At 42.7% G+C, this 27,452-nt stretch overlaps 1 protein-coding gene across 1 annotated transcript in view; it reads left to right on the forward strand.

Moving 5' to 3' along the window:
- Positions 1-7,473: 7,473 nt before the first annotated feature.
- itprid2 (ITPR interacting domain containing 2) overlaps positions 7,474-27,452 on the forward strand; it is a gene marked incomplete at its 3' end in the record, with an annotated part of 33,759 nt that continues 13,780 nt past the window's right edge. The window contains exons 1-16 of the mRNA XM_080019000.1: positions 7,474-7,510; positions 9,562-9,591; positions 10,495-10,524; positions 11,284-11,391; positions 11,589-11,625; positions 12,687-12,736; positions 14,694-14,744; positions 15,322-15,358; positions 17,339-17,428; positions 19,818-19,965; positions 20,372-20,432; positions 23,247-23,339; positions 23,450-23,747; positions 23,940-24,111; positions 25,028-25,076; positions 25,899-25,981. Of these exons, the coding sequence (XP_079875126.1) occupies positions 9,570-9,591; positions 10,495-10,524; positions 11,284-11,391; positions 11,589-11,625; positions 12,687-12,736; positions 14,694-14,744; positions 15,322-15,358; positions 17,339-17,428; positions 19,818-19,965; positions 20,372-20,432; positions 23,247-23,339; positions 23,450-23,747; positions 23,940-24,111; positions 25,028-25,076; positions 25,899-25,981 (1,329 nt within the window). The remainder of the gene's footprint in view (positions 7,511-9,561; positions 9,592-10,494; positions 10,525-11,283; positions 11,392-11,588; positions 11,626-12,686; positions 12,737-14,693; positions 14,745-15,321; positions 15,359-17,338; positions 17,429-19,817; positions 19,966-20,371; positions 20,433-23,246; positions 23,340-23,449; positions 23,748-23,939; positions 24,112-25,027; positions 25,077-25,898; positions 25,982-27,452) is intronic.

Genomic DNA, 27,452 nt, shown 5'->3' on the forward strand with positions numbered 1-27,452 from the left:
ACATTACATTTAGTCATTTAGCAGACGCTTTTATCCAAAGCGACTTACAAGGGAGAATAACATTCAAGCTACATTGCGACAGAGATTAGTGTAACAACAACATTAGTGTAACAATAAATACTGCTAGGTGGTGCTAAGTAATTGTAGGTTAGGACAGGAGGTACTCACTGAAGAGCTGGGTCTTCAAGTGCTTCTTAAAGACAGAGAGGGAGGTCCCTGCTCTGGTCATTTTTGGCAGCTCGTTCCACCAACGTGGAACTACAAATGAGAATAGCCTGGATTGCCGGTGCTGTATGGCCGGCAGAGCCAGGCGACGCTCATTTGACGAGCGCAGCATCCGGGGGGCAACATGTGCTCTTACAAGAGAATTTAAGTAGGCGGGAGCATTCCCAGCAATTACTCTGTAGGCCAGCATTAGAGACTTGAACTTGATGTGGGCGGCTACAGGTAACCAGTGGAGCTCGATGAGCAGCGGAGTGCCCTCTTTGGCTGGTTGAACACCAGTCGCGCCGCCGCATTCTGTATCATCTGTAGTGGCTTCACAGCACAGGCCGGCAAGCCTGTTAAGAGGGCGTTGCAGTAGTCGAGACGGGACATCGCCAAGTTTTGTACCAGCAGTTGAGTGGCATATTGGGTCAGGTACGGCCTGACTTTTCGGATGTTGAGTAGTGCGAAGCGGCAGGACCGGGAGACGGCGGCAACATGGTCCGAGAATGTCAATTGGTCATCAATAATGACACCAGGCCCTGGTAGGAACAAGAGATAGAGAGTCGATTTTAATATCAATGTTGTGATAAATACCTTGTTTGGCCGGGAAGACCAGCAGTTCCGTTTTTGCCAGATTTAGTTGAAGATGATAATCCTTCATCCATGTGGATATGTCAGCGAGACAATCCGAGATCCGCGTCGAGACAGTGGGGTCGTCGGGCGGGAAGGACAGATAGAGTTGAGTATCATCCGCATAGCAGTGATATGAAAAGCCATGTGAGCGGATGATCGGGCCCAGTGAGGTGGTGTATATGGAAAAGAGGAGGGGTCCTAGCACCGAGCCTTGGGGCACCCCTGTGGTGAGGTTGTGAGGCACAGACAGCTGGCCTTGCCATGTCACACTGAACGAGCGCCCAGTAAGGTAAGATTCGAACCAGGAAAGTGCACTGCCCGTTATGCCCATACTTGAGCGTATGGACAGGAGTATGCTGTGATTGACAGTGAGAAACAACCACTTGACGCCAAAAGCCAATCGTACAGCAGATTTAACAAACACGTGACACCAACATCCAATCGTACAGCAGAGAAACAACCATGTGACACCAACAGCCAATCGTACAGAGCAGAGATACAACCACGTGACACCAACAGCCAATCCTACAGCAGGAAAACAACCACGTGACACCAACAGCCAATCATAGAGCAGAGAAACAACCATGTGACACAAACAGCCAACCCTACAGCAGAGAAAAAAAACATGCAACACCAACAGCCAATGGTACAGCAGGGAAATAACCTCTTGACACCAACAGTCCATTGCACAGAGCAGAGAAAAGACCATGTGACACAAACAGCCAATCATACAGCAGATAAACAACCACGTGACACAAACAGCCAATGGTACAGCAGAGAAACAACCATGCGACACCAACAGCCAATTGTACAGCAGAGAAACAACCACGTCACACCAACAGCCAATTGTACAGAGCAGAGAAACAACCATGTGACACAAATAGCAAGTTGTGCAGAGCAGAGAAAGAACCATGGACACAATTAGCCAGTTGAACAGAGCTGAGAAACAACCATGTGACACAAACAGCCAATGGTACAGCAGAGAAACAACCATGCGACACCAACAGCCAATTGTACAGAGCAGAGAAACAACCATGTGACACCAACAGCCACTTGTACAGCGCAGAGAAACAACTATGTAAAACCAACAGCCAATTGTACAGCAGAGAAAGAACCATTTGACACAAACAGCCAATCGTACAGCGCAGAGAAACAACCATGTGACACAAAAAGCCAATCGTACCGAGCAGAGAAACAACCATTTGACACAAACTGCCAATCGTACAGAGCAGAGAAAAAAACATCTGACACCAGCAGCCAATCATACAGCAGAGAAACAACCATGCGACACCAACAGCTGATCATACACCAGAGAAACAACTATGTAAAACCAACAGCCAATCGTACAGCAGAGAAACAACCATTTGACACAAACTGCCAATCGTACAGAGCAGAGAAAAGACCACGTAGTACCAACAGCCGATCGTACAGCGCAGAGAAACAACCGTGTGCCACAAAAAGCCAATCGTACAGAAGAGAAACAACCATGTGACACCAACAGCCAATCGTACAGAGCAGAGAAACAATCATGTGACACCAACAGCTAATCGTACAGAGCAGAGACACAACCACGTGACACCAACAGTCAATCCTACAGAGCAGAGAAACAACCATGTGACACAAACAGCCAATCGTACAGAGCAGAGAAATGACCACGTAATACCAACAGCCAATAGTACAGCAGAGAAACAACAATCTGACACCAGCAGCCAATCGTACAGAGCAGAGAAACAACCATGTGACAAAAAAAGCCAATCATTCAGAGCAGAGAAACCCAATTGTACAGCAGACAAACATCCATGTGACACAAAAAGCCATTCGTACAGCGGAGAAACAACCTTGTGACACCAACAGCCCATCATACAGAGCAGAGAAACAACCATTTGACACCAACAACCAATCTGCAGACCAGAGAAACAACCATTTGCCACCTACAGCTAATCGTACAGAGCGGAGAAACAACCATGTGACACAAAAAGCCAATCGTACAGCAGAGAAACAATCATGTGACACCAACGGCCAATAGTACAGCATAGAAAAAACATGTGACACCAAAACACTTTCATACAGAGCAGAGAAACAACCGTGTGACACAAAAAGCCAATCGTACAGAAGAGAAACAACCATGTGACACCAACAGCCAATCGTACAGAGCAGAGAAACAATCATGTGACACCAACAGCTAATTGTACAGAGCAGAGAAACAACCATGTGACACAAAAAGCCAATCGTACAGCAGAGAAACAATCATGTGACACCAACGGCCAATAGTACAGCAGAGAAAAAACATGTGACACCAAAAGCCTATACTACAGAGCAGAGGAAAGACCGCGTGACACCAACAGCCTCAACTACAGAGCAGAGAAAAGACCACGTGACACCAACAGCCTATCGTACAGAGCAGAGAAACACCTATGTGACACAAACAGCTAATCGTACAGAGCAGAGAAACACCTATGTGACACAAACAGCCAATCGTACAGAGCAGAAAAAAGACCATGTAACACCAATGGCCAATAGTACAGCAGAGAAAAAACATGTGACACCAAAAGCCTATACTACAGAGCAGAGGAAAGAGCGTGTGACACCAACAGCCTCAACTACAGAGCAGAGAAAAGACCACGTGACACCAACAGCCTATCGTACAGAGCAGAGAAACACCTATGTGACACAAATAGCCAGTTGTACAGAGCAGAGAAACAACCACGTGACACAAATAGCATATCGTACAGCAGAAAAAAAAACATGTGTCACCAACAGCCAATCATAGGGCAGAGAAACAACCATGTGACACCAACAGCCAATTGTACTGCAGAGATACTACCATGTAACACAAACAGCCAATCCCACAGAGCAGAGAAGCAACCATGTGACACCAGGAGCCAATTGTACAGAGCGGAGAAACAACCCTGTGACACCAACAGCCAATCGTACAGAGCAGAGAAACAACCATGTGAAACAACCAGCCAATCATACAGCAGGGAAACAACCACCTGAAACCAATAGCCATAGGACAGCAGAGAAACAGCAGGAACCCCGGTGCTTCCTCAGCTCTCCGGTTGGCAGTGGCTAGTGGAGATGAGGCCCCCGGAGCTGGTGGGACGGGTCTTCCTCAAACAACAACTTAAAGTTGAACTCGCCCTCCACCAAACCCGAGCTAGGCGTGGCTCGCACAATGGGAGAGCGATAAAGAATGAATCAGTGGTTTTCAATGCAGCTGGTCTGACACGGTCAGAAAGAGTCCATTGGTCCGCTCCAAATGTCCCCGCATATAATCACAACGCATATAATCACAACGCATCTAATCACAGAGCATATAATCACAAAGCATATTATCACACAGCATTTAATCACAGAGCATATAACCACAATTACATTACATCACTACACACAAGCTAAGTTATAACAATGAGAACGTTTGGTTTAAATAAAAAAATAAAGGGTTGTTTTAAAGAAACGTCATGTATAAACAGTTCCTACAGATAAATGAAAAGACAGTGTCAGTGTTGACAAGTTCTTCCATAATAATTCTCATGACAAGTTCATGTTAAAGTTCCATAAATGTTATTTGCATTAGAGTATAGAAAAGTAATCTATTCAACTGAATTTTACAATTATTAACAGAAAAATACATCAAAGTACGAATTAAAACTAACTTATACTTAAATTAAATTGATCATATCAAATGTATTAATTATGACTGTTATGTAAAGTAATTACAAAGTTTGTTTTTGTTATTGTTCCCAAAGTTCTGGGTTGTTCGGTGTTACCGTATTGCTGCGCCGTACTGTTGTATGCTGTGCTGTATATCTCACGAACACTACCTCACTTTATTCACATGCCACTTTAATGCACATATCTGTATATACATAAATAGCCTATCCCATATACATAAGTCTATCCCATATACATAAGCCTATTCCCTTTATCTATTTTGTACCCCCACCCTGTATTACCCTTGAGTTCTTATTTTATTTTATTTTATTTTATTGTATATATTTTTATTTTATTCTATAGTATTTGACTTACTGCATTACGTTTTAGGAATCAGTTAGTTAGTCAAGTAGAAATTCTTAGGTAGGTACTATGTTCAGTCTAGTACATATTGTGTGTAATCATGGTGGCACGGTGGTGCAGTGCATTGCACTGCTGCCTCACAGCAAGAAGGTCTTGGGTTCGATTTCCGCCTGGGGCGCTGTTGGCACTGTGCTCCGGGTGGGTTATCTCCCAAATAGGAGCCTTTCTGTGTGGAGTTGTATGTTCTCCCCGTGCTCACATGGGGTTTCCTCCACCTAACGTCAGTAAGGACCCCCACCAAAAACATGCACACATCATCGTCTGACCAGCGATGGACACTCATCACCAGGTCCCCGGGTGTGTCCACGAATGCTGCCCACTGCTCCTGGCTGTGCCCCCGGAGGAAGGACAAGCCTCATTTCACCGGCCACCATCCAAACGTTGATAACAAACTGTTATCAATTTTACACACTGATAACATAGTGGTTGTTCTGTCGCCTCCTGGTTGCTCGTCTCGCGGAGTTGAACCATGCTGTGTTCAATGTAAACTCGGAAAATCATGCTGCATTTCCGAGAAGCCGAGTAACTGTGAAACGCACCCAACACGATTAAACTGCACCCCATGTATAACAAAAAATGGGGTCAAGTTGAATCTGTGTTTTCCGGGCTAAAAGTATCTGGAACATGATAGCCGCAGAACACACATGGTTGAGGTGTCATTATAATCAGGACGTTTCAGATGTCTTGTGAGGGAGCGATCAGGTCGAAATTTGCGCACTTGTCCCCCCTTTCCGATGGTACCGACAATGTGCGCGCCAACGATGGGATAGCTGCGATAAGCGTGCCACAACAGTGGGTTTTTATGTTATTTTATGTCTCCTTATGGAACAAAACAAGTGTGTTTGCAAGGTATGGCACAAACGGCTAAATGGCTTCAGCCAGCCCTGTTCATAAAACACTGTTCTTCTGGGATATTGAAACTGAACACCTGTATGTGTGCGCCTCAGGGGTGCAGGGTCTCCTCGTGTTCCCTGGGACTGGTTAATTCTCCTCGGGCCGTGGGGCGGGTTGCTCTGCAGGCTTCCAGCTTCACATGTTGTCGTCTGATGTTTCTATGTTTATGTTTTTCTGTGTACATGTTGTTTTTTGTTTCTGTGTTTGTTTTTCCGTGTACATGTTGTTGTTTGTTTCTGTGTTGATGTTTTTCCGTGTACATGTTGTTGTTTGTTTCTGTGTTGATGTTTTTCTGTGTACATGTTGTTGTTTGTTTCTGTGTTTATGTTTTTCCATGGACATGTTGTTTGTTTTTATGTTTATGTTTTTCCATGGACATGTTATTGTTTGTTTCTATGTTTATGTTTTTCCATGGACATGTTGTTTTCTGTTTCTCTGTTTATTTGGCTCCCCGTGCTGATTCTCCCTCTTGGAGTAGTAATGATGATTAGTTGTTTAAAGACCCAAACATGGTAAGATGGTTATCCAAAAAGGGGGGTTGGTGAAGAAGAAGAACGATCTTTAATCGTCACACAGCACACCACACACACACACACACACACACACACACACACACACACACACACACACACACACACACACACACACACACACACACACACACACACACACACACACACACACACACATGCACATGCTTTAGATGATGGCCGGTGAAATGAGGCCTCTGCGTTTAACCCATCCTGGCTTGTCCTTCCTCCGGGGGCACAGCCAGGAGCAATGGGCAGTTATTGCAGCAGTTGTTGATAATAAAAGAATGAATAAAGAATTGCATTGCAGGTTGACAAGTTCAACTCCACTTGTAGACTAACTCTGTCCGAGATACAATGGATACAATATATTTGTATATTCCCGAGTACTCTGATCACTGATGTATAGATTATCTATTAATATATATACAGGTATGTATATTCCATAGTACTCTGATCACTGATGTTTAGATAATCGATTAATATATATACATTTGTATATTCCCTAGTACTCTGATCGCTGATGTATATATATTATTTTCGAATTCCAAAGTCCTGATCGATGGAAATTATTTTATAGATCTTTTCCTCTCTCTAGTGGTCACATGCCGTTACGGCAGGCAGGGTTGCCTAATAATCATTTGTTCAGCTTTCAAACAAACATTTTAAAATCAAACTTCATCATCACCTTTGAAGGAGACAGCCCGGTCCTATCCGCTCGTCGAATGGTTTATTCTACAATAAATGTGTTTTCCCAGCATAAAATGGTTTTCTGTGACTACACTGTGTTTGTAATCAATTGTATTGGAGCAGAATATTACATATATATATATATATATATACACATTTACATATAATATTAGTGTATAATTATTGTTATTATTATTGTTATTATTATTAGTGTATTATAATTATTATTGTAATACTAATTAATTAATTAATTATTGTTGTTATTATCATCATTGTTATAATATTATTATTATTATTATTATTATTATTATTATGCTGTTATTATAATTGTTATTATTTTTGCTGTTTGTATGTTTTTTGCAAAATTCTTTCGTTCTGTGGCCGCTAGTGATGACGTCATGCTGCTAGGACGCGGAAGCGGAAGTAGAAAAGTTTCAGAAAGTTTCAGCGACATGAAAGTTTGAACAAGAAAGTGATCGGTAGGAAATATGACTTTTTTAATAACTTTATGAATAACTTTATCAACAAATTTATCAACAACTTTATTGATAATCATACTGTGGATGAGTTACTTTATGAGATAAATTATTTCATTAATATTCATAATGTGGATGAGTTACTTTATGAGATAAATTACTTTATTTATATCTATAATGTGGTTGAGTTACTTTATGAAACAAACAAACAAATTAATTAATATTCATAATTTGGATGAGTTACATATAAATAAACAACATAAATAACTTTAATCTTCTTTAATGTATGTATGTATGCATGCATGTATGTACTGTATGTGTATGTATATGTATATGTATGTGTGTATATATATATATATATATATATATATATACACATGTATATATATACGTATGCATAAAATCTATATGTAATACAAATAAGAATTATGACTAAAATGCAGATAATCTGTTCAAATATTACACTATGGCACACTTCATGTAAAAATAAATGGGTAATCTAAAATACCTATTTGTTCAGCACAACATTACAACCACCATTAATTACACTAACATTGTGTAGCTCCCCCTCGTGTCCCTGAACCAGCTCAGACTTGGATACATGGACTCCACCAGACTCTGAAGGTGTCCTGTGGTATCTGGCACCAAGACGATAGCAGCAGATCCTTTAAGTCTTGGAAGTTGGAGGAGGGGCTCCCATGGATCAGGCTTGTTGTTCCAGCACATCCACCAGATGCTCCATGGGATCAGACCCTAACCCCACCCATCCACATGATGTAGAAGAAAAGTTGATTCATCAGACTGGGCCACTTTCTTCCATGGCCCCCTGGTCCAGTTGTGATGCTCACCTGTCCATTATAGGTGCTTTCAAGGGTGGACAGGGGTCAGCATGGATACTCTGAGTGCTCCCATACGCAGCAAGCTGCCACGCACTGTGTGTTCTGACACCTTTCTATCATAGCACCATTCACTTTTTCACCACTTTGTGCTACAGTAGTTCTTCTGTGGGATCCAACCAAACGGACTAGACTTCACTCCCCATGTGCATCAATGAGCCTTGGGCCCCATGACCCTGTTGCCGGTTCACGGTTGTCCTTCCTTTGACACTTTTGGTAGGTAGTGACCACTGCATAGCGGGAACAGCCCACAAGACCCGTGGTTTTGGAGATGCTTCAGAACTGCCTTCATTCTTGGTGGCATAGATTCAACAAAGTGTTGGAAACATTCCTCAGAGATTTTGCTCCATATGACATGACAGCGTCACGCAATTGCTGTAGATTTGTTGGCTGCACATCCATGATGCGAATCTCCGGTTCCACCACATCCCAAAGGTGCTTTATTGGATTGAGATCTAGTGACTGTGGAGGCCATTGGAGTGCAGTGTCATTGTCATGTTCAAGAAACCAGTTTGAGATGATTTGAGCATCGTGACATGCTGCATTATCCTGCTGGAAGTAGCCATCAGAAGAAGGTACACTGTGCTCATAAAGGGATGGACAGCCTGTACATACAGGCTGATCAGCCTGTACATACACATAGAAATACAGTGTACTGGAGTACATTCCTCCATCCCATAATATAAATGCTAAATGGACTGCATCTTATACAGCTCTCCCTGTCTTGCGATCACTCAAACACCTCACTTTACTAACACGCCTCACATTCACACATCATTGATGAATGCCCAATCTTCAAATCACCACATGGAGTCAGCGTCCTCATTGAACTGGATGACGATACCACTTCTTGGCTAATGTCCCAATTGCCTGTGTAGCCCTACACGAACGAACGAACGAACGAACATTCACCCATTCAAACACATTCATATGTTGATGGCAGCGACAATCGTGCAAGGTGCACACCAGCTCATGGAGAGCACTTTAGGATTCAGTGTCTTGCTCAAGGACCCTTCGACGTGCTGCCAGGAGCAAAGGGGGATCGAACCAGGAACCCTCTGATTACTGGACGACCCGCTCTACCTCCTGCGCCAATAATATAAACAAAGGTCTTGACGAGTGTAAACCCATTTAACTTGTTCTCTGCTTTCCTTCTAGAACTGGACATGGAGGGAAACACTCAGCAAGGTATGGGCTGACTGGAGACACTGGGCGACACTTGAGGAGACACTGGTAGACCCTGGGAGGCACTGGGAGACACTGGGAATACTGGGGGAACACAAGTAATACTTGGGGAACGCTGGGAGAGTCTGGGAACACTGGGAACACTAGGATGGTTTGGGAACACTGGGAGACTGGAAAGGAGACACTGGGAACAATGGGAGACACTGGGAACACTGGGAACACTAGGAGACACTGGGAACACTAGGAGGCACTGGGAACACAGGAAACACTGTGACCACTGGGAGGGTGGTCACAGTGTGGGAAGGAGACTCTGGGAACACTGAGAGACACTAGGAACACACTAGGAACACTGGGAGACCCTGGGGACAATGGGAAACACTGGGAACACTGAGAGACACTGGGAAAAATGGGAGACACTCAGAGACACAGGGGACAATGGGAGACACTGGGAGACATTGGGAACACAGGAAACACTGAACACTGGGAGAGTCTGGGAAAACTGGGAACACTAGGAGACACAGGGAACACTGGGAGTTTCTGGGAACAATGGCAATATATACAATATATATATATATATATATATATATATATATATATATATATAAAAGAGTATATATATAATAATAATAATATATAACAGTATATATATAGTATTAATATTACAGTGTATATATAATAATAGTATATACCAGTATATACGTATATTTAATAATAATATATAACAGTATATACATAATAATTTTATATATAAATATATATATATATATATATATATATATATATATATATATATCCTACCCCTTGACAGGTGCCATTAATGTTGTGGCTGATCAGCCTGTACATACACATAGAAATACAGTGTGCTGGAGTACATTCCGTTTAAACTTTTCTCTGCTTTCTCTTTAGAACTGGACATGGAGGGAAACACTCAGCAAGGTAAGGGCTGACTGGAGACACTGGGAGGCACTGGGAGACACTGGAAGGCACTGGGAAAACTGGGAGACTCTGGGAAACACTGAGACACTGGGAGACATTGGAAAACTGGGAAACACTGGGAGACACTAGGAGACACTGGGAATACTGGGGGAAAACTAGGAATACTGGGGGAACACTGGGATACACTGGGAGAGTCTGGGAACACTGGGAACACTAGGATACATTGGGAACACTAGGGGAACACTGGGAGACACTGGGAACACTGGGAGAGTCTGGGAACACTGGCTCCTCCTGCTAGCATGCTGTAGTGTCCTTGAGCAAGACACTTAACCCCTAATTGCTCCTGATGGCTGCGTCCGTCGCTGTTTGAACAATTGTAAGTCGCTTTGGATAAAAGCGTCTGCTAAATGTAAATGTAAATGTATACACTGGGAGAGTGTGGGAACACTGGGAACACTGGGAACACTAGGAGACACTTGGGACACTAGGAGACACTGGGAACACTAGGAGACACTGGGAACACTGGCACACACTGGGAGTACTGGGAAAACTGGGAGGGAAGCTCCTAGTCGACGGACTTCATACAAACTTTGCTAGCTCAGTGCACTGCTGCAGATGGGATAAGCTAGCCTTAAGACACTGGGAGATGGATTTCCAAATGTTCACAGGAGCTAGGCTAGCTGATCCCCTCTGCAGCCATGCATTGAGCTAACACAGTTAGCCCAGGTGGCTGATGGGAAGGGTGTGGTCCCCCTGCAGGCGGCACGGCAGCGTGCTGGAGGAGGAGGGTCTGGGCCAAGAGCCGAGAGTCCTGGCAAGACTCAGAGCAGCCAGCAGGGGGCAGCGAGGCCCCGCCCCAGAGAGCAGGTAGGACTCCGGTTCACCAGTTCCACTAGTTCCTCTCTGGTTCCACTGGTCAAAACTGGTTCCACTCAGGTTCTATCTGGTTTAACTGGTTCCACTATAGTTATAATTCATCAGTTATCCACATTCATAATGAAACATAATCTAATAATCTATCTAATCTATCTAATAATCTAATAACACCCCCCCCCCCCCCCCAGGTGTGCAGAACATTTCCAGCTGGCTCAGTGAATGCAGGTACACTCACTGTGTGTATTATTATACATAATGTGTTTTTTTTAAATTATTGTATTATTACCATATCAATATTACTATCATATTATTATTATAATAATTGTATCTGAATATTTTTTTAATTATTATATAACCTCATTCTATTGTTATTATAATTCCGGTAATTTTTGGTATTTCTAATAATAATCATAATAATAATAAGAGGATTATTATTCTAACTATTATTATAAAAGCAGCATATTGAAATACTCTGTTGTTCTGTCGCTCCAACAGGAAGTAGGTTTCCTCCCACTCTGTCAACACACACACACACACTGATAACACACACACACTGATAACGCACACACACACACTGATAACACACACACGCAGATAACAAACACACAACAACACACACAGCAACACACACATACACTATAACACACAGCAACACAAACACTGTAAAACACTATAACACACATACCAACACTTACACACTAACACACAGCAACACACACGCACTGTAACACACACACAGCAACACTCACACACACACAGCAACACACACTGTAACACAAACTGTAACACGCACACAGCAGCACACATACTGTAACACACACACAGCAACACACACACAGCAACATGTGCAAGTGACACACACAGCAACACACACACACACAGCGACAGTCACACTGTAACACATACACTGTAACACACACATAGCAACACGCACACGTGACACACACAGCAACACACACACACAGGCACAATGACAGACACACAGCAACACATACGCTGTTACACACACACAGCAACACACACAGCAACACACACACTGTAACACAAACAGAAACACACACCGTAACACACACACAGCAACACACACACACACTGTAACACACACACTCACACACACACACCGTAAAATACAAACACAGCAACACACACACTGTATCACACACAGCAACACACATACTGTAACACACACAAACTGTAACACACACACACACTGCAACATACACACACACACACACACTGAGATGCAACTTTCTGACCTTGACATTAATAGTCTGTCTGTCTGTCAGGACTCCTCTAGCTGTCTCTCTGGATGAGCAGAGTTCTTCTCCCAGTCGAGGTAAGGGACGTGTCACTTTCTGTTTATGGAGTGGATTGAGAGGCTTCAGAATCTTTGTATTGATCGGGCATTGAAAAGGAGTTGAACTTCCTGCTTGATGGCTCCTGTTCATCTTGTCACTTCCTGTAGTTTTTGGTTTTTGGATAAGGTGGAACATCAACAGGAAGCAGACACTGCTAAGAAGCGACAAACCCCCAGAGACTATAACACACACACACACACACACACACACATAGCAACACACACACTGTAACACACACACACACAGCAACACACACACACATACACACACACACACACTGTAAAGCACACACACCAACACACACAGCAACACACACACACACACACACACAGAAGCACACACACACACACACAGGAACAAACACACACACTGTAACACACACAGCAACACACAAACAGCAACATACACACACAGTAACACACCTACACACACACTGATAACACACACACACACACACACACATAGTAACACACACACTGTGACACACACACATACATACACACTGTAAAACACCAACACAGCAACACACAGACACACACAGCAACACACACATACTTTACATAGACAGTGTAAAACACACACAGCAACACACAGACACACACACATTGTAACACACACGCACAGCAACACACACACGGTAACACACACACACACACACACTTTAAAATACACATACACACACTGTAACACAAAAAGCAACACACACAAACAGCAACACACACAGTAACACACATAAATACACTGATAACACACATACACATCATAACACACACACAGTGACACACACACACGCATACACACACTTTAACACACACACACACAAACACACACACACACACAGTAACACTCACACACACTGTAAAACATACACAAACAGCAACACACACACACAGTAACACACACACTACCACAGACTACTTATTTATAATAACACTGATAGTTATGTTTATATATATTTATACTTATTTATAACAACACTGATAGTTATTTTTATATATATTTATACTTATTTATAAGAACACTGATAGTTATGTTTATATATATTCCTTCTTATTCATAATAACACTGATAGTTACATTTATATATATTTATACTTATTTATAACACTATTTACATTTATATATATACATACTTATTTATAACAACACTGATAGTTGTGTTTATATATGTTTGGACTTATTTATAACACTAGTTATATTTATATATATTTAAACTTATTTATAACACTGATAGTTATGTTTATATATATTTATACTTATTCATAACAACACTGATAGTTATGTTTATATATATTTATACTTATTTATAACAACACTGATAGTTATTTTTATATATATTTATACTTATTTATAATATTACTGATAGTTATGTTTATATATATTTATACTTATTTATAAGAACACTGATAGTTATGTTTATATATATTTATACTTATTTATAATATTACTGATAGTTATGTTTATATATATTTATACTTATTTATAACAACACTGATAGTTATTTTTATATATATTTATACTTATTTATAATATTACTGATAGTTATGTTTATATATATTTATACTTATTTATAAGAACACTGATAGTTATGTTTATATATATTTATACTTATTTATAATAACACTGATAGTTATGTTTATATGTATTTCTTCTTATTCATAACATTGACAGTTATTTTAATATATATTTATACTTATTTATAACACTAGTTATATTAATATGTATTTATACTTATTTATAATATGAATGATGTTATGTTTATATATATTTATACTTATTTATAATAACACTGATAGTTATGTTTATATATATTTACAGTATACTTATTTATGACACTGATAGTTATGTTTGTATATATTTACAGTATACTTATTTATGACACTGATAGTTATGTTTGTATATATTTATATTTATTTCTTATCTTCGTTCCCTGAAGCCGTCAAGTCTGGGTGCAGTTTTGAAGATGATCTTTCACTGGGAGCGGAAGGTCAGTACACACACACACACACGGTAACAAACAGTAACACACACAGTTACACACAAAGGGTAACACACACACACAGAGTAACACACACACACAGTAACACACACACACACACACACAGTAACACAGACACACAGTAACACACACAGTAACACACACAGTAGCACACACACAGTAACCCACACACAGTAAGAAACACAGTAGCACACGCAGTAACACACACACTAACCCACACACACACACAGTAACACACACACACAGTAACCCACACACAGTAACACACACACAGTAACACACAAAAACTCAGTAGACACACATACACAACTACACACACAGTATGACACACAGTAACGCACACAGTAACAATCAATTATACAATCATATTTAATATTGTATAAATTTAATCATATTTATTATATTAATATAATCATATGTAATATGAATTCAATCATATGTATTATAATATGAATATAATCATATGTAATATATAAATATAATTATATTTAACGTAATATGAATATGAATATGAAGTCATATTTTTTAATACCTTCCTATTTCATCTTGTTTCTTGTTTCTCCAGCAAATCATCTTCTTTCTGACGGGAAAAAGACTGAACTGTGAGACCTGCATCTCCTCTACAACTCCTCCTCTACACCTACTCTACTCCTCTACATCTCCTTCTATACACTTCCTCTACACCTACTATACGCCTCCTCTTCTACACCTCCTCTACACCTCCCTCTCTATACCTCCCCTACACATACTATCTACCTCCTCCTCTACACCTGCCTCTCTACACCTGCTCTATACCTCCTCCTCTATACCTACTATGCACCTCTTCCTGTACACCTCCTCTATACCTCCCTCTCTACACCCCCTCTACACCTCCTCTACACCTACTATACACCTCCTTCTCTACACCTCCTCTACACCTCCCTCTCTAGATCTCCTCTATACCTCCCTCTCTACATCTCCTCTACACCTCCTCGACACCTCCTCTACTCCTCCTCTACACCTCTTCCTCTACACCTCCTCTACACATACTCTACACATACTATACACCTCCTCCTCTACACCTCCCTCTCTACATCTCCTCTATACCTCCCTCTCTATATCTCCTCTATTCCTCCTCTACACCTCCTCCCCTGAACCTCCTCCTCTACTCCTCCTTTACACCTCCTCCTCTGCACCTCCTCCTCTACTCCTCCTTTGCACCTCCTCCTCTGCACCTCCTTTACAGTTTCACCTCTACACCTCCTCCTCTGCACCTCCTCCTATACACTGCCTCCTTTATGCCTCCTCTACTCCTCTGCACCTCTTGTATACCTCCTCCTTCCCACCCTCTTCACCTCCTCTGATTCTGAGGAAGAGGTGTAAAGGAGCAGGTGCAGAATTTGTGAGTGGGAGGTCCTTGAGCTCCAGGAGGTGCACCTCACCCAATGAGTCTGGTGAGGGAGGAGCAGAGGGAGGGGATGGAGCCTGGGGGGAGGCGCCGGTGCTGATGGTCTGACACGCTCCACGCGCCACGCTGCAGGTCACTCCAAGGTGGAGTGACCTGCAGGTTGAGTGACCTGCAGGTGGAGCAGGTGGAGTGACCTAGAGACTAGACCCTAGGGTTATATTGACCTCTTTCAGAGACTAGACCTTATGATTGTATAGACCTCTGTTAAAGTCTAGACTTTATTGAACTTGTAGACGTATCATATGCTTTGAAGCAGCGAACGACCATAGATCCTCGGTGTAGATGCTCAGTGTGTAGATCCTCAGGGTGTAGATGCTCAGCATGTAGATCCTCAGGGTGTTGGTAGTCAGGGTGTAGATCCTCAGGGTGTAGCTCCTCAGGGTGTATATCCTCAGGGTGTAGCTCCTCAGGGTGTATATCCTCAGGGTGTATATCCTCAGGGTGTAAAGCCTCAGGGTGTAGATCCCCGGGGTGTAGATCCCCGGGGTGTAGATCCTCAGGGTGTAGATGCTCGGGGTGTAGACACTCGAGGTGTAGATCCTCAGGGTGTAGATCCCTGGGGTGTAGATCCTCGGGGTGTAGATCTTCTTCCTCTTTTCTCTTCATTCAGACATTTTTTAATGAGCACAGTTTGAATTAAGCTCCATCCCTTCTCTCTCCCCTCCCTCTCCCCCCTCCCCTTTCTCCCTCTCTCTCCCCCTCTCTCCCCCCTTTCTCCCTTCCCCTCTCTCTCCGCTCTCTCCCCTGTCTCCCTCTCTCTCCCCCCTCTCTCCCTCTCCCCTCTCTCTCCCCCTCTGTCCCCCCTCCCCTGTCTCCCTCTCTCTCCCCCCTCTCTCCCTCTCCCCTTTCTCTCTCCCCCTCTGCCCCCGCCTCCCCTGTCTCCCTCTTTCTCCCCCTGCCCCCCCTCTACGCTCTCTCCCCTCTTTCCCTCTCTCTCCCTCTCTCTCCCCCTCTCCTTCCCTCTCCCCCCTGTCTCCCCTCTCTCTCTCCCCCCTCTCTCGCTCCCCTGTCCCCCCCCCCCCCTCCCCTGTCTCACCCCTCCCTCTCTGCCCCCCCCCTCTCTGCCCTGTCTCTCTCCCTCTCGCCCCCCCCCTCTCTCTCCGTCTCTTTCCCCCGTCTCTCGCGCCCCCTCTAGTTTGGGGGTGAAGGAGAAGAGAAGTACTTTTAAGCAGAAAGGAAGAAGCATGAATTCAACTGGTTCTGGGAAAAGCAGCACAGTGTCCAGGTGAGTTGGTTCGACGATAATACTAGTATAATGTGGTACTACTGCTATACTATGACAATACTAGTATAATGTGGTACTACTGCTATACTATGACAATACTAGTATGATAAAGTACTACTGCAATAGTAGTATGATATAGTACGACTGCAATACTAAGTTAATACTAGTATGATATAGTAGTACTGCTATACTATGACAATACTAGTATGATATAGTACTACTGCAATGCTACATTAATACTAATTTACATTTTACATTTACATTTAGTCATTTAGCAGACGCTTTTATCCAAAGCGACTTACAATTGTTCAAACAGCGACGGACGCAGCCATCAGGAGCAATTAGGGGTTAAGTGTCTTGCTCAAGGACACTACAGCATGCTAGCAGGAGGAGCCTGGGATCCAACCTGCAACCTTTAGATCACTAGACCACCAACCCTACCGCCTGAGCTACCATCCCCTTGACTAATTAGATATAGTACTACTGCAATACTAGTATGATATTCTACAACTGCAATACTACGATAATACTTGTATGATATAGTACTACTGCAATATGATGATAATACTACTATGATATAGTACAACTGCTCTACTATGACAATACTGGTATGATGTAGTACTACTACAATACTACAATAATACTAGTATGATATAGTACTACTGCAATACTAGTATGATGTAGTACTACTGCAATACTATGATAATACTAGTATGATATAGTATTACTGCAATACAACAATAATATTAGTATAATATAGTACTACTGCAATACTACGACTGGTAATGGAGTAATATTAGTATAATATAGTACTACTGCAATACTATGACTGCTAATGGAGTAATATTAGTATTATATAGTGCTACTGGGGGTGGTAGCTCAGGAGGTAGAGCTGGTGGTCTAGTAATCCAAAGGTTGCTGGTTGGATCCCAGGCTCCTCCTGCTAGCATGCTGTAGTGTCCTTGAGCAAGACACTTAACCCCTAATTGCTCCTGATGGCTGCGTCCGTCGGTCTTTGAACAATTGTAAGTCGCTTTGGATAAAAGCGTCTGCTAAATGACTAAATGTAATGTAATGTAATGCTACTGCAATACTATGACTGGTAATGGAGTAATTTTATTTAAAAATAGTATTACTGCAATACTATGACTGGTAATGGCATAATATTAATATAATTTTGTGCTACTGCATTATTAATACTTGTAATGGAGTAATATCAGTATAATATGATATAGTGCTGCTGCATTTTTAACGCTAGTAATGGAGTAATATTAGTATAATATAATATAGTGCTGCTGCATTATTAATACTAGTAATTGTGTAATATCAGTACTATATAATATACTGCTGCTGCATTATTTATACTAGTAATGGAGTAATATTAGTATAATATAGTGCTACTGCATTACTAACACAAGTAAAGGAGTAATATTAGTATAATATAATATAATGCTGCTGCATTATTAATACTAGTAATGGAGCTATATTAGTATAATATAGTGCTACTGCAATATTAATACTAGTAACGTAGTAATATTAGTAAAATATAGTGCTATTGCATTATTAATACGAGTAATTGAGTAATATTAGTATAAAATAATATAGTGCTGCTGCAATATTAATTCTAGTAATGGACCTTCTTGCCTCACAGCAAGAAGGTCCTGGGTTCGATTCCCGCCTGGGGCGCTGTTGGCACCGTGCTCCGGTGGGTTATCTCCCAAATAGGAGCCTTTCTGGGTGGAGTTTGCATGTTCTCCCCGTGCTCACATGGGGTTTCCTCCACCTCACGTCAGTAAGGACCCCCACCAAAAACATGCACCCATCATGGTCTGACCAGCGATGGACACTTATCACCAGGTCCCCGGGCGCGTCCACGTACGCTGCCCACTGCTCCTGGCTGTGCCCCCGGAGGAAGGACAAGCCAGGATGGTTAAATGCAGAGAATCCATTTCACCGGCCACCATCAAAGCATGTGCATGTGTTATAGTGGTGTGTTGCGTGATGAATAAAGACTGTTTCTGTTTCTGTTTCTGTTTCTGCTACTACAATATTAATACTAGATTTACTAGTATACTATAGTATATTACTAGAATACTAGTATTTCTAGATGTTTAATCGGGAAATGTAGAAGTAATGTGGCATGTTTCTAGATGTATAATGAGGTTATGTAGCAGTAATGTAGCAGTGTATTTCTAGATGTATAATGAGGTAATGTGGCAGTTATGTAGCAGTGTATTTCTAGGTGTACAATGAGGTAATGTAGCTGTAATGGAGCAGTGTATTTCTAGATGTATAATGAGGTAACGTAGCAGTAATGTTGTAGTGTATTTCTAGATGTGTAATGAGGTTGCTAATGGAGACAGATAATGTATTAACTCTGTCTCTCCAGTGTGTCGGAGCTGCTGGAGCTGTGTGAGCAGGACCCCGTGGAGGTGCTCTACAACCTGGGCTTCGGAGCAGAGGAACCCGACGTGGCCTCCAAGGTTCCTGCTCGCTTCTTCAGCAACTCGTCTGGAGCCCGAGGCATCGACATCACGGTACACAACACAAAGTACTTTATTATTGGTAGTATTATAATTATTAGAAGTAATACTACTATTAATATTAGTAGTCGTGGTACTCTGTTAGATAGTTAGTCACTACTTCAAACAATACATGTAGTGTATCTTCAGCAGCTCTCTAGTGGTGTGTGACGGTATCACTTTCATGTGCAAAACAAATATAACCTTGAAATGAAAATATTCAAAATGTAACTGGTCTGGTTTTACTCTTGATTTAAAATAGGATCGTTTATATATTAGAAACCAACTGAAAGGAATTCAGGACATAGCGCACATAGCTTTTACCCGAATTCCCCGCAGTACTTCCTGCAGTATTTCGTGAAGTACTGTAGTATTATTGGGGTTTTACTGCAGTTTTTCTTTCTGTGTTCTCATCTTTCAGGTTTATCTTGGAGCTCAACTTCAACGCCTGGAGGTGGAGAACCCAAACTACGCTTTGACAAGTAATAACTACCGCAGTACTACTGTATTCTATGGCGTATGGTTGTACTACTGCAGTACTACTGTGTTATACTGGGTATGGTTGTACTACTGCAGTGCTACTGTATTCTACTGGTTATGGTTCTTTTGGTACTACTATGTTATACTGGGTATGGTTGTACTACTGCAGTACTACTGTGTTCTACTAGGTATGGTTGTACTACTGCAGTGCTACTGTGTTCTACTGGGTATGGTTGTTGTAGTACAACTGTGTTCTACTGAGTATGGTTGTACTACTGCAGTACTACTGTGTTCTACTGGGTATGGTTGTACTACTGCAGTTCTACTGTGTTCTACTGGGTATGGCTGTACTACTGCAGTGCTACTGTGTTCCACTGGGGATGGTTGTACTACTGTAGTGCTACTGTGTTTTACATTTACATTTACATTTAGTCATTTAGCAGACTTACAAGGGAGAATAACATTCAAGTTACATTGCGACAGAGACATTAGTGTAAAAATAAATACTGCTAGGAAGTGCTAAGTACTTGTAGGTTAGGAGAGGAGGTACTCACTGAAGAGCTGGGTCTTCAAGTGCATGTTAAAGACAGAGAGGGAGGTCCTTAAAGACTGGTTATGGTTATTGGTTATGGTTCTTGTAGTACTACTGTGTTCTACTGGGTACTGTTGTACTACTGCAGTACTACTGTGTTCTACTGGGTACTGTTGTACTACTGCCGTGCTACTGTGTTCTACTGGGTATGTTTGTATTACTGCAGTACTACTGTGTTCTACTGGGTATGGTTGTACTACTGTAGTAACGGTGTGTTCTACTGGGTATTTAATTTTATTTATCAGTAGCACAACATGGTTGTACTACTGCAGTAGTACTGTGTTCTACTGGGTATGGCTGTACTACTGTAATACTACTGTGTTCTACTGGTTTAGGTTGTACTACTGTACTACTAGTGTGTTCTACTGGGTATGGTTGTACAACTGTAGTACTAGTGTGTTCTATTGGGTATGGCTGTACTACTCTAGTACTACTGTGTTCTACTGAGTATTGTTGTACTACGGCAGTACTAGTGTGCTCTACTGGGTATGGTTGTACTACTGTAGTACTACTGTTTTCTATTGGGTATGGTTGTACTACTGTAGTACTACTGTTTTCTATTGGGTATGGTTGTACTACTGCAGTACTACTGTGTTCTACTGGATATTGTTGTACTACTGCAATACTACTGTGTTCTACTGGGTATGGTTGTACTACTATGTTCTACTGGGCACGATTGTACTACTGCAGTACTACTGTGTTCTACTGGGTATGTCGTACTACAGCAGTACTAGTGTGCTCTACTGGGTATGGTTGTACTACTGTAGTACTACTGTTTTCTATCGGGTATGGTTGTACTACTGTAGTACTACTGTTTTCTATTGGGTATGGTTGTACTACTGCAATACTACTGTGTTCTACTGGATATTGTTGTAGTACTGCAATACTACTGTGTTCTACTAGGTATGGTTGTACTACTATGTTCTACTGGGCATGGTTGTACTACTGTGTTCTACTGGGTACTGTTGTACTACTGCAGTACTACTGCGTTCTACTGGCTACGGTTGTACTACTACAGTACTGCTGTGTTCTACTGGGTATGGTTGTACTACTGTAGTACTACTGTTTTCTACTGCGTATGGTTGTACTACTGCAGTACTACTGTGTTCTACAGGGTATGGTTGTACTACTATAGTACTAGTGTGTTCCACTGGGTATGGCTGTACTATTGTAGTACTAGTGTGCTCTACTGGTTATGGTTGTACTACTGTTGTACTAATACTAGTACTAGTACCCTTGGATTTCCCAGACTCTCCTGATCAGTCGGCGCTGAACGCAGAGAAGCCCTTGGCTGGATGTATGTTGTGGTCCAGCACCAGCGGGTTCAGCCATGTCTCTGTCAGGTACAAGACGTGACAGTTCCTTGTATCCCTTTGGAATGTCATCCTTGCCTGTAGATCATGTTCTCCAGGCACTAGACATTGGCAAGAAGGATGCTGGGCAGAGGTGGACAGTAAGGTTGTGTCCTCATTCTGATCTGAATGCTGCCTCGTTTACCGCGTGCATGACTACGAATAAATTCATTACTACTTGTAAACACATTACTATGAGTAAGTACATTTGATTACATTACATAAAAAAAACGGACACGATTCGGCCCCGTTGCTCCGGAGCTGCAAGCGAACTCCATCTGTGAGGACACAAACACAGAATGTGTTTTGGACTGACTTGGGAGTTAGTATGGAATGTCAACATTTAAATTCCACCAACTTACTGTGCATGGCGCGTGTAAATACATATATTTTTCTTATTCATCCCATTTCAGTCTTTTGCGATGTGTCTATCACACACGTTCAAATTGCAATGGGCAAATATTTAAATCGACAGCTCAGGCATTCAAACAGCATCATACCTGCATTGGGATTTGGTCGGGTACATACTGATCGTTTAGGGACCGGGTATCGGGGCCCAACCCCAGTGACCACTGGCTCCAATGCCCCATAATATGGAGGGACACGGCACCAGGTTTGATGGAACAGAATGCCTTTATTTTCAAAAATTAACACATTCTCCCTCTCTCCCAATCTCTCTCACTCACCCTCCTCCCTCCACCCCCTCTCTTTCCCCCCCTCCCCATCTTCCTATCCCCCTTGTCTCTCCCCCCCATCCCCTCTCTGCCAATTTCTCTCACTCATCCCCCTCTCCCCATCTCCCCCTCACCCCACCCCATCCCCTCCCTCTCCCGATTCCCTCTCTCCCTCCCCCTACCCCCTCCCCCTCGCAGGTCGTTTCCGGCAGATCGAGGTTTTGACTACGGTTGCTAACGAGTTGTTCCAGCTGTACAGTCAGGTGTCTGGTCAGCCGCTGCAGCTCATCGGTAAAGATGCTGAGATGGTGAAGTGCATGCTGGGATATCGGCATAGTTTTAGTGAGCAGGTAGTGAAGAACATCGTGGTTCTCCTGGTTCCTCTGCTTCCTCTGTCCTAGGAGGAGGTGAGGGAGGGGGGGGGGAGGAGGCTCCGCCCTGTCCTCCAAAAAGGAACAGCTCTGCCCTGAACGCTGCCAAGATCCTAAAGAAGACTATCACCAAGCACAACCTGCAAGTAGGCGGCGCCCCCAGCACACCGCCTTCTACTGGACACACCGAGGACTGCTGCAACCCAGAGCCCGACCAGAAGGCTGAAACAGCCAATCAGAGAGCTGCGAGCCTCTATTTGGCAACCGTTACTGAGGAAATCAGCGGGAGTACGGTAGCTGACAAGTGTCTGAAAGGAGACAACACCAGGTATCTGAGGACTGACAGACAGGCATGACAACAGACAGACAGACAGACAGACAGACAGACAGGCAGGAAGACAGACAGGAAAGCAGACAGGCTGGAAGACAGATGGACAGACAGGCAGGAAGACAGACTGACAGACAGACAGGCAGGAAGACAGACATCGATTATGCTAACAGTAGGAACTTCCTGTCTCAGCCCGCAGCAGGAGGAAGTGTCTCTTGGATCAGCTGACCTGAATGCGGCCAATCAGGACGTAGCAAAGAGGAAGTGGACGTCCACTCCAGACAGACTTCCTGTCCGGCCGCTGCCCCGTCCACTGCTAGCGCACATCAGGATGGATACCAAGGACTCCTTCGAAATGGAGGAGGTGAACTTCCCGTTGGACAACTGTATAACTGTCTGTTGCACTGTCCTTCGATCTAACGTTGATCCAACTTGTCTCACTGTCCTTCAATCTAACTGTCTCACTGTCTTTCAGTCTGCTTTGATCTGTCTCGCTGTCCTTTGATCTGTCACTGTCAGTCTCACTGGTCTTCTTTTCCTTTGGAAGGTTTTCTTTGTTCTAAACATGAGGTGAACTAAGTTAAGACACAGGGTGTTGCTGGAGGGTTAACCAGCCAACCAGTTGTCTGGTTAATAGGTACCATCACTAACCATTACTTAGCACTACTTAGCAGTATTTATTGATTGTTAACTAATTGTTAACTTGAACTAATGTTTCTGTGGCAATGTAGCTTGAATGTTATTCTCCCTTGTAAGTCGCTTTGGATTCAAACGTCTGCTAAATGACTAATTGTAAATGCAACCAGTTAACCATCTAACCAATTAACCAGCCAACCTGTTCACCGCTTAACCAGCCAACCATTTAACCAGCCAACTGGTTAACCAGTTAGATTCAAGAGGTTTATTCGTCACATATACATACTTTCATACAATATGCAGTGAAATGTAATGTTAAGTTAACCAGCCAACCAACCAGTTAACCAACCAACCAGTTAAGCAGCCAACCAGTTAACCATCCAACCAGCCAACCAGTTAACAGCAAACTAGTTAACCAGCCAACAAGTTAACCATCCAACCAGCTAACCAGTTAACCATCCAACCAGTCAAATGTCCAACCAGTTAACCATACAACCAGCCAACTAGTTAACCAGTTAACCAGCCAACCAGATAACCTAACGTGTGTGTGTGTGTGTGTGTGTGTGTGTGTGTGTGTGTGTGTGTGTGTGTGTGTGTGTGTGTGTGTGTGTGTGTGTGTGTGTGTGTGTGTGTGTGTGTTCCAGGTGCACAGTACTGAAGATGACCTTCCCTCTGGCAGGGCTAACCCTAGTGGTGAGTTTCATCATTCTCATTTTAAATGTCAAGACGTTCTGTAGTATGGGATGTCACCGTGGCGACATCTTGTCACTGTGGCGACAGCTTGGTGACTTTTTTTTTTTTTGTTTCTTTTACCTGTGCTGTCAGCATGGTGGACATGCAACACAGAGTATTCGTTCCATTGGATCTCGGACAGAGTTAGTCTGCAAGTAGGGTTGAATTTGTCAACCGACAATGCAACTCTTTATTCATTCTTTAATTATCAAGAACTGCTGCAATAACTCTTTCCTATGGATGTTGTTATGTTCCTATAAGTTGTCAAGAGCACAGTTTTTTATTTCACACAACCACCACCAATCCTCCTCTTTAGAGAATCATCTTACCATGTTTTGGTCCTTAAACAACTAATCATCATTACTTCTCCAAGAGGGAGAATCACCACGGGTGAGACAAATAAACATGGAAACAAAGAACAACATGTACATGGAAAAACATAAACATAGAAACAAACATGTGCATGGAAAAACATCAACATAGAAACAAACAACATGGACATGGAAAAACAGAAACATCAGGCGACATGTATCGACAAAACAGAGTTTGTGTGTGCGTGTGTGTGTGCGTGCGTGCGTCCGTCCGTCCGTCCGTCCGTCAGTCCGTCAGCCAACAGTCAGACAGCAGTGGCTTTGCAGAAGATGTGTCCTGTCCTAACCCTCTCTCTCTCTCACCCGCCCCCCTCTCTCCCCCCGACCACTCCTCTCTTGCCCTGCCCCCCAACCACCCCTCTCTCTCTCTCTCTCTCTTGCCCCCCCCGCCCCCACCACCCCCTCTTTCTAGACCTGGTGCGCTCCTCCAGCCAACAATCAGACAGCAGTGGCTTTGCAGAAGACGCGTCCTGTGACTGCAGCAGCTCTCTGAAGGTTTATTATAAAGCCATTTATTTTTGAAAATATACCAATCAAGGATCAATACACCCCCCCAGCGCTGGAGAAGATTTTTACTAGTATGGTAGTATTTACTAGTATTCTACTATAGTGTAGTAGTGTACATTACATTTACATTTAGTCATTTAGCAGACGCTTTTATATAAAGCAACTTACAAGGGAGAATAACATTCAAGCTATATTGCAACAGAAACATTAATGTAACAATAAATAAATACTGCTAAGTAGTGCTAAGTAATTGTAAGTTAGGAGAGAAAGTACTCTCTGAAGAGCTGGGTCTTCAAGTGCTTCTTAAAGACAGAGAGGGAGGCCCCTGCTCTGGTGATTTTTGGCAGCTCGTTCCACCAACGTGGAACTACAAATGAGAATAGCCTGGATTGCCATGGTTGTGCAGCTGGCAGAGCCAGGTGACGCTCATCTGGGGGGGTAACGTGCTCTTACAGGAGCATTTAAGTGAGTGGGAGAATTCCCAACAATCACTCTGTAGGCAAGCATCAGAGACTTGAACTTGATGCGAGCGGCTACAGGTAACCAGTGGAGCTCGATAAGCAGCGGAGTGATGTGTGCCCTCTTTAGCTGGTTGAGCACCAGTCGCACCGCCGCATTCTGTATCATCTGCAGTGGCTTCACCGCACAAGCCTGTTAAGAGAGCGTTGCAGTAGTCGAGGCGGGAAATCACCAAGGTTTGTACCAGCAGTTGAGTGGCATATTGGGTTAGGTACGGCCTGACTTTTTGGATGTTGAATAGTGCGAAGCGGCACGACTGAGAGACGGCGGCAACATGGTCCGTGAATGTCAGTTGGTCATGGAAAATGACACCTAGATTCCTTGCAGCCTTGGTAGGAGCGAGAGATAGGGAGTCAATTTTGATATCAGTTTTGTGATAAATACCTTGTTTGGTGTAGTGTAGTAATATTGTAGTGTATAGTAGTATATTGTAGTAATCGTGTATATTGTCGTTGTAGAATGTAGTATATTCAAGGGTATTGTAGTATATTGTAGTAGTTGTATTGTAGTTGTACCATGTAGTACAGTATATTGTAGTGTATTGTAGTATTGTAGTGTGTAGTATATTCTAGTAGTTTATTGTAGTTGTATTATTGAGTATATGTGACCCACCGCAGCAAACCCCGCATCGTCGCGATTTTCTAAAATCACCACGAGCCACCAAATAAGTTGGGGAAAAAAGCTGTGGAGAAGGAAAATAGGATTTTTCCAGATTTGTGTTCCTTTGTGTTTTTTTTCTTCTTTCTTTTTTTTTTATGGATTCAGAGAAGCGGGTCGAGGAACTAAATCATATCGCGGACCTTAATCTAACCAGTTCGATAGATCCAAGTCAGTGTAAGCAGCTCGTTCTGGACTTCATTTTCCACAATGGTAGTCAGTTCTCCGACAGCGACGCCGAGAAGGGAAGCGATTCTGAATATGATATCGGTGTTATCCCAGA

Source organism: Zeus faber (assembly GCF_960531495.2).
Source record: "Zeus faber genome assembly, chromosome: 18".
Classification (NCBI taxonomy): domain Eukaryota; kingdom Metazoa; phylum Chordata; class Actinopteri; order Zeiformes; family Zeidae; genus Zeus; species Zeus faber.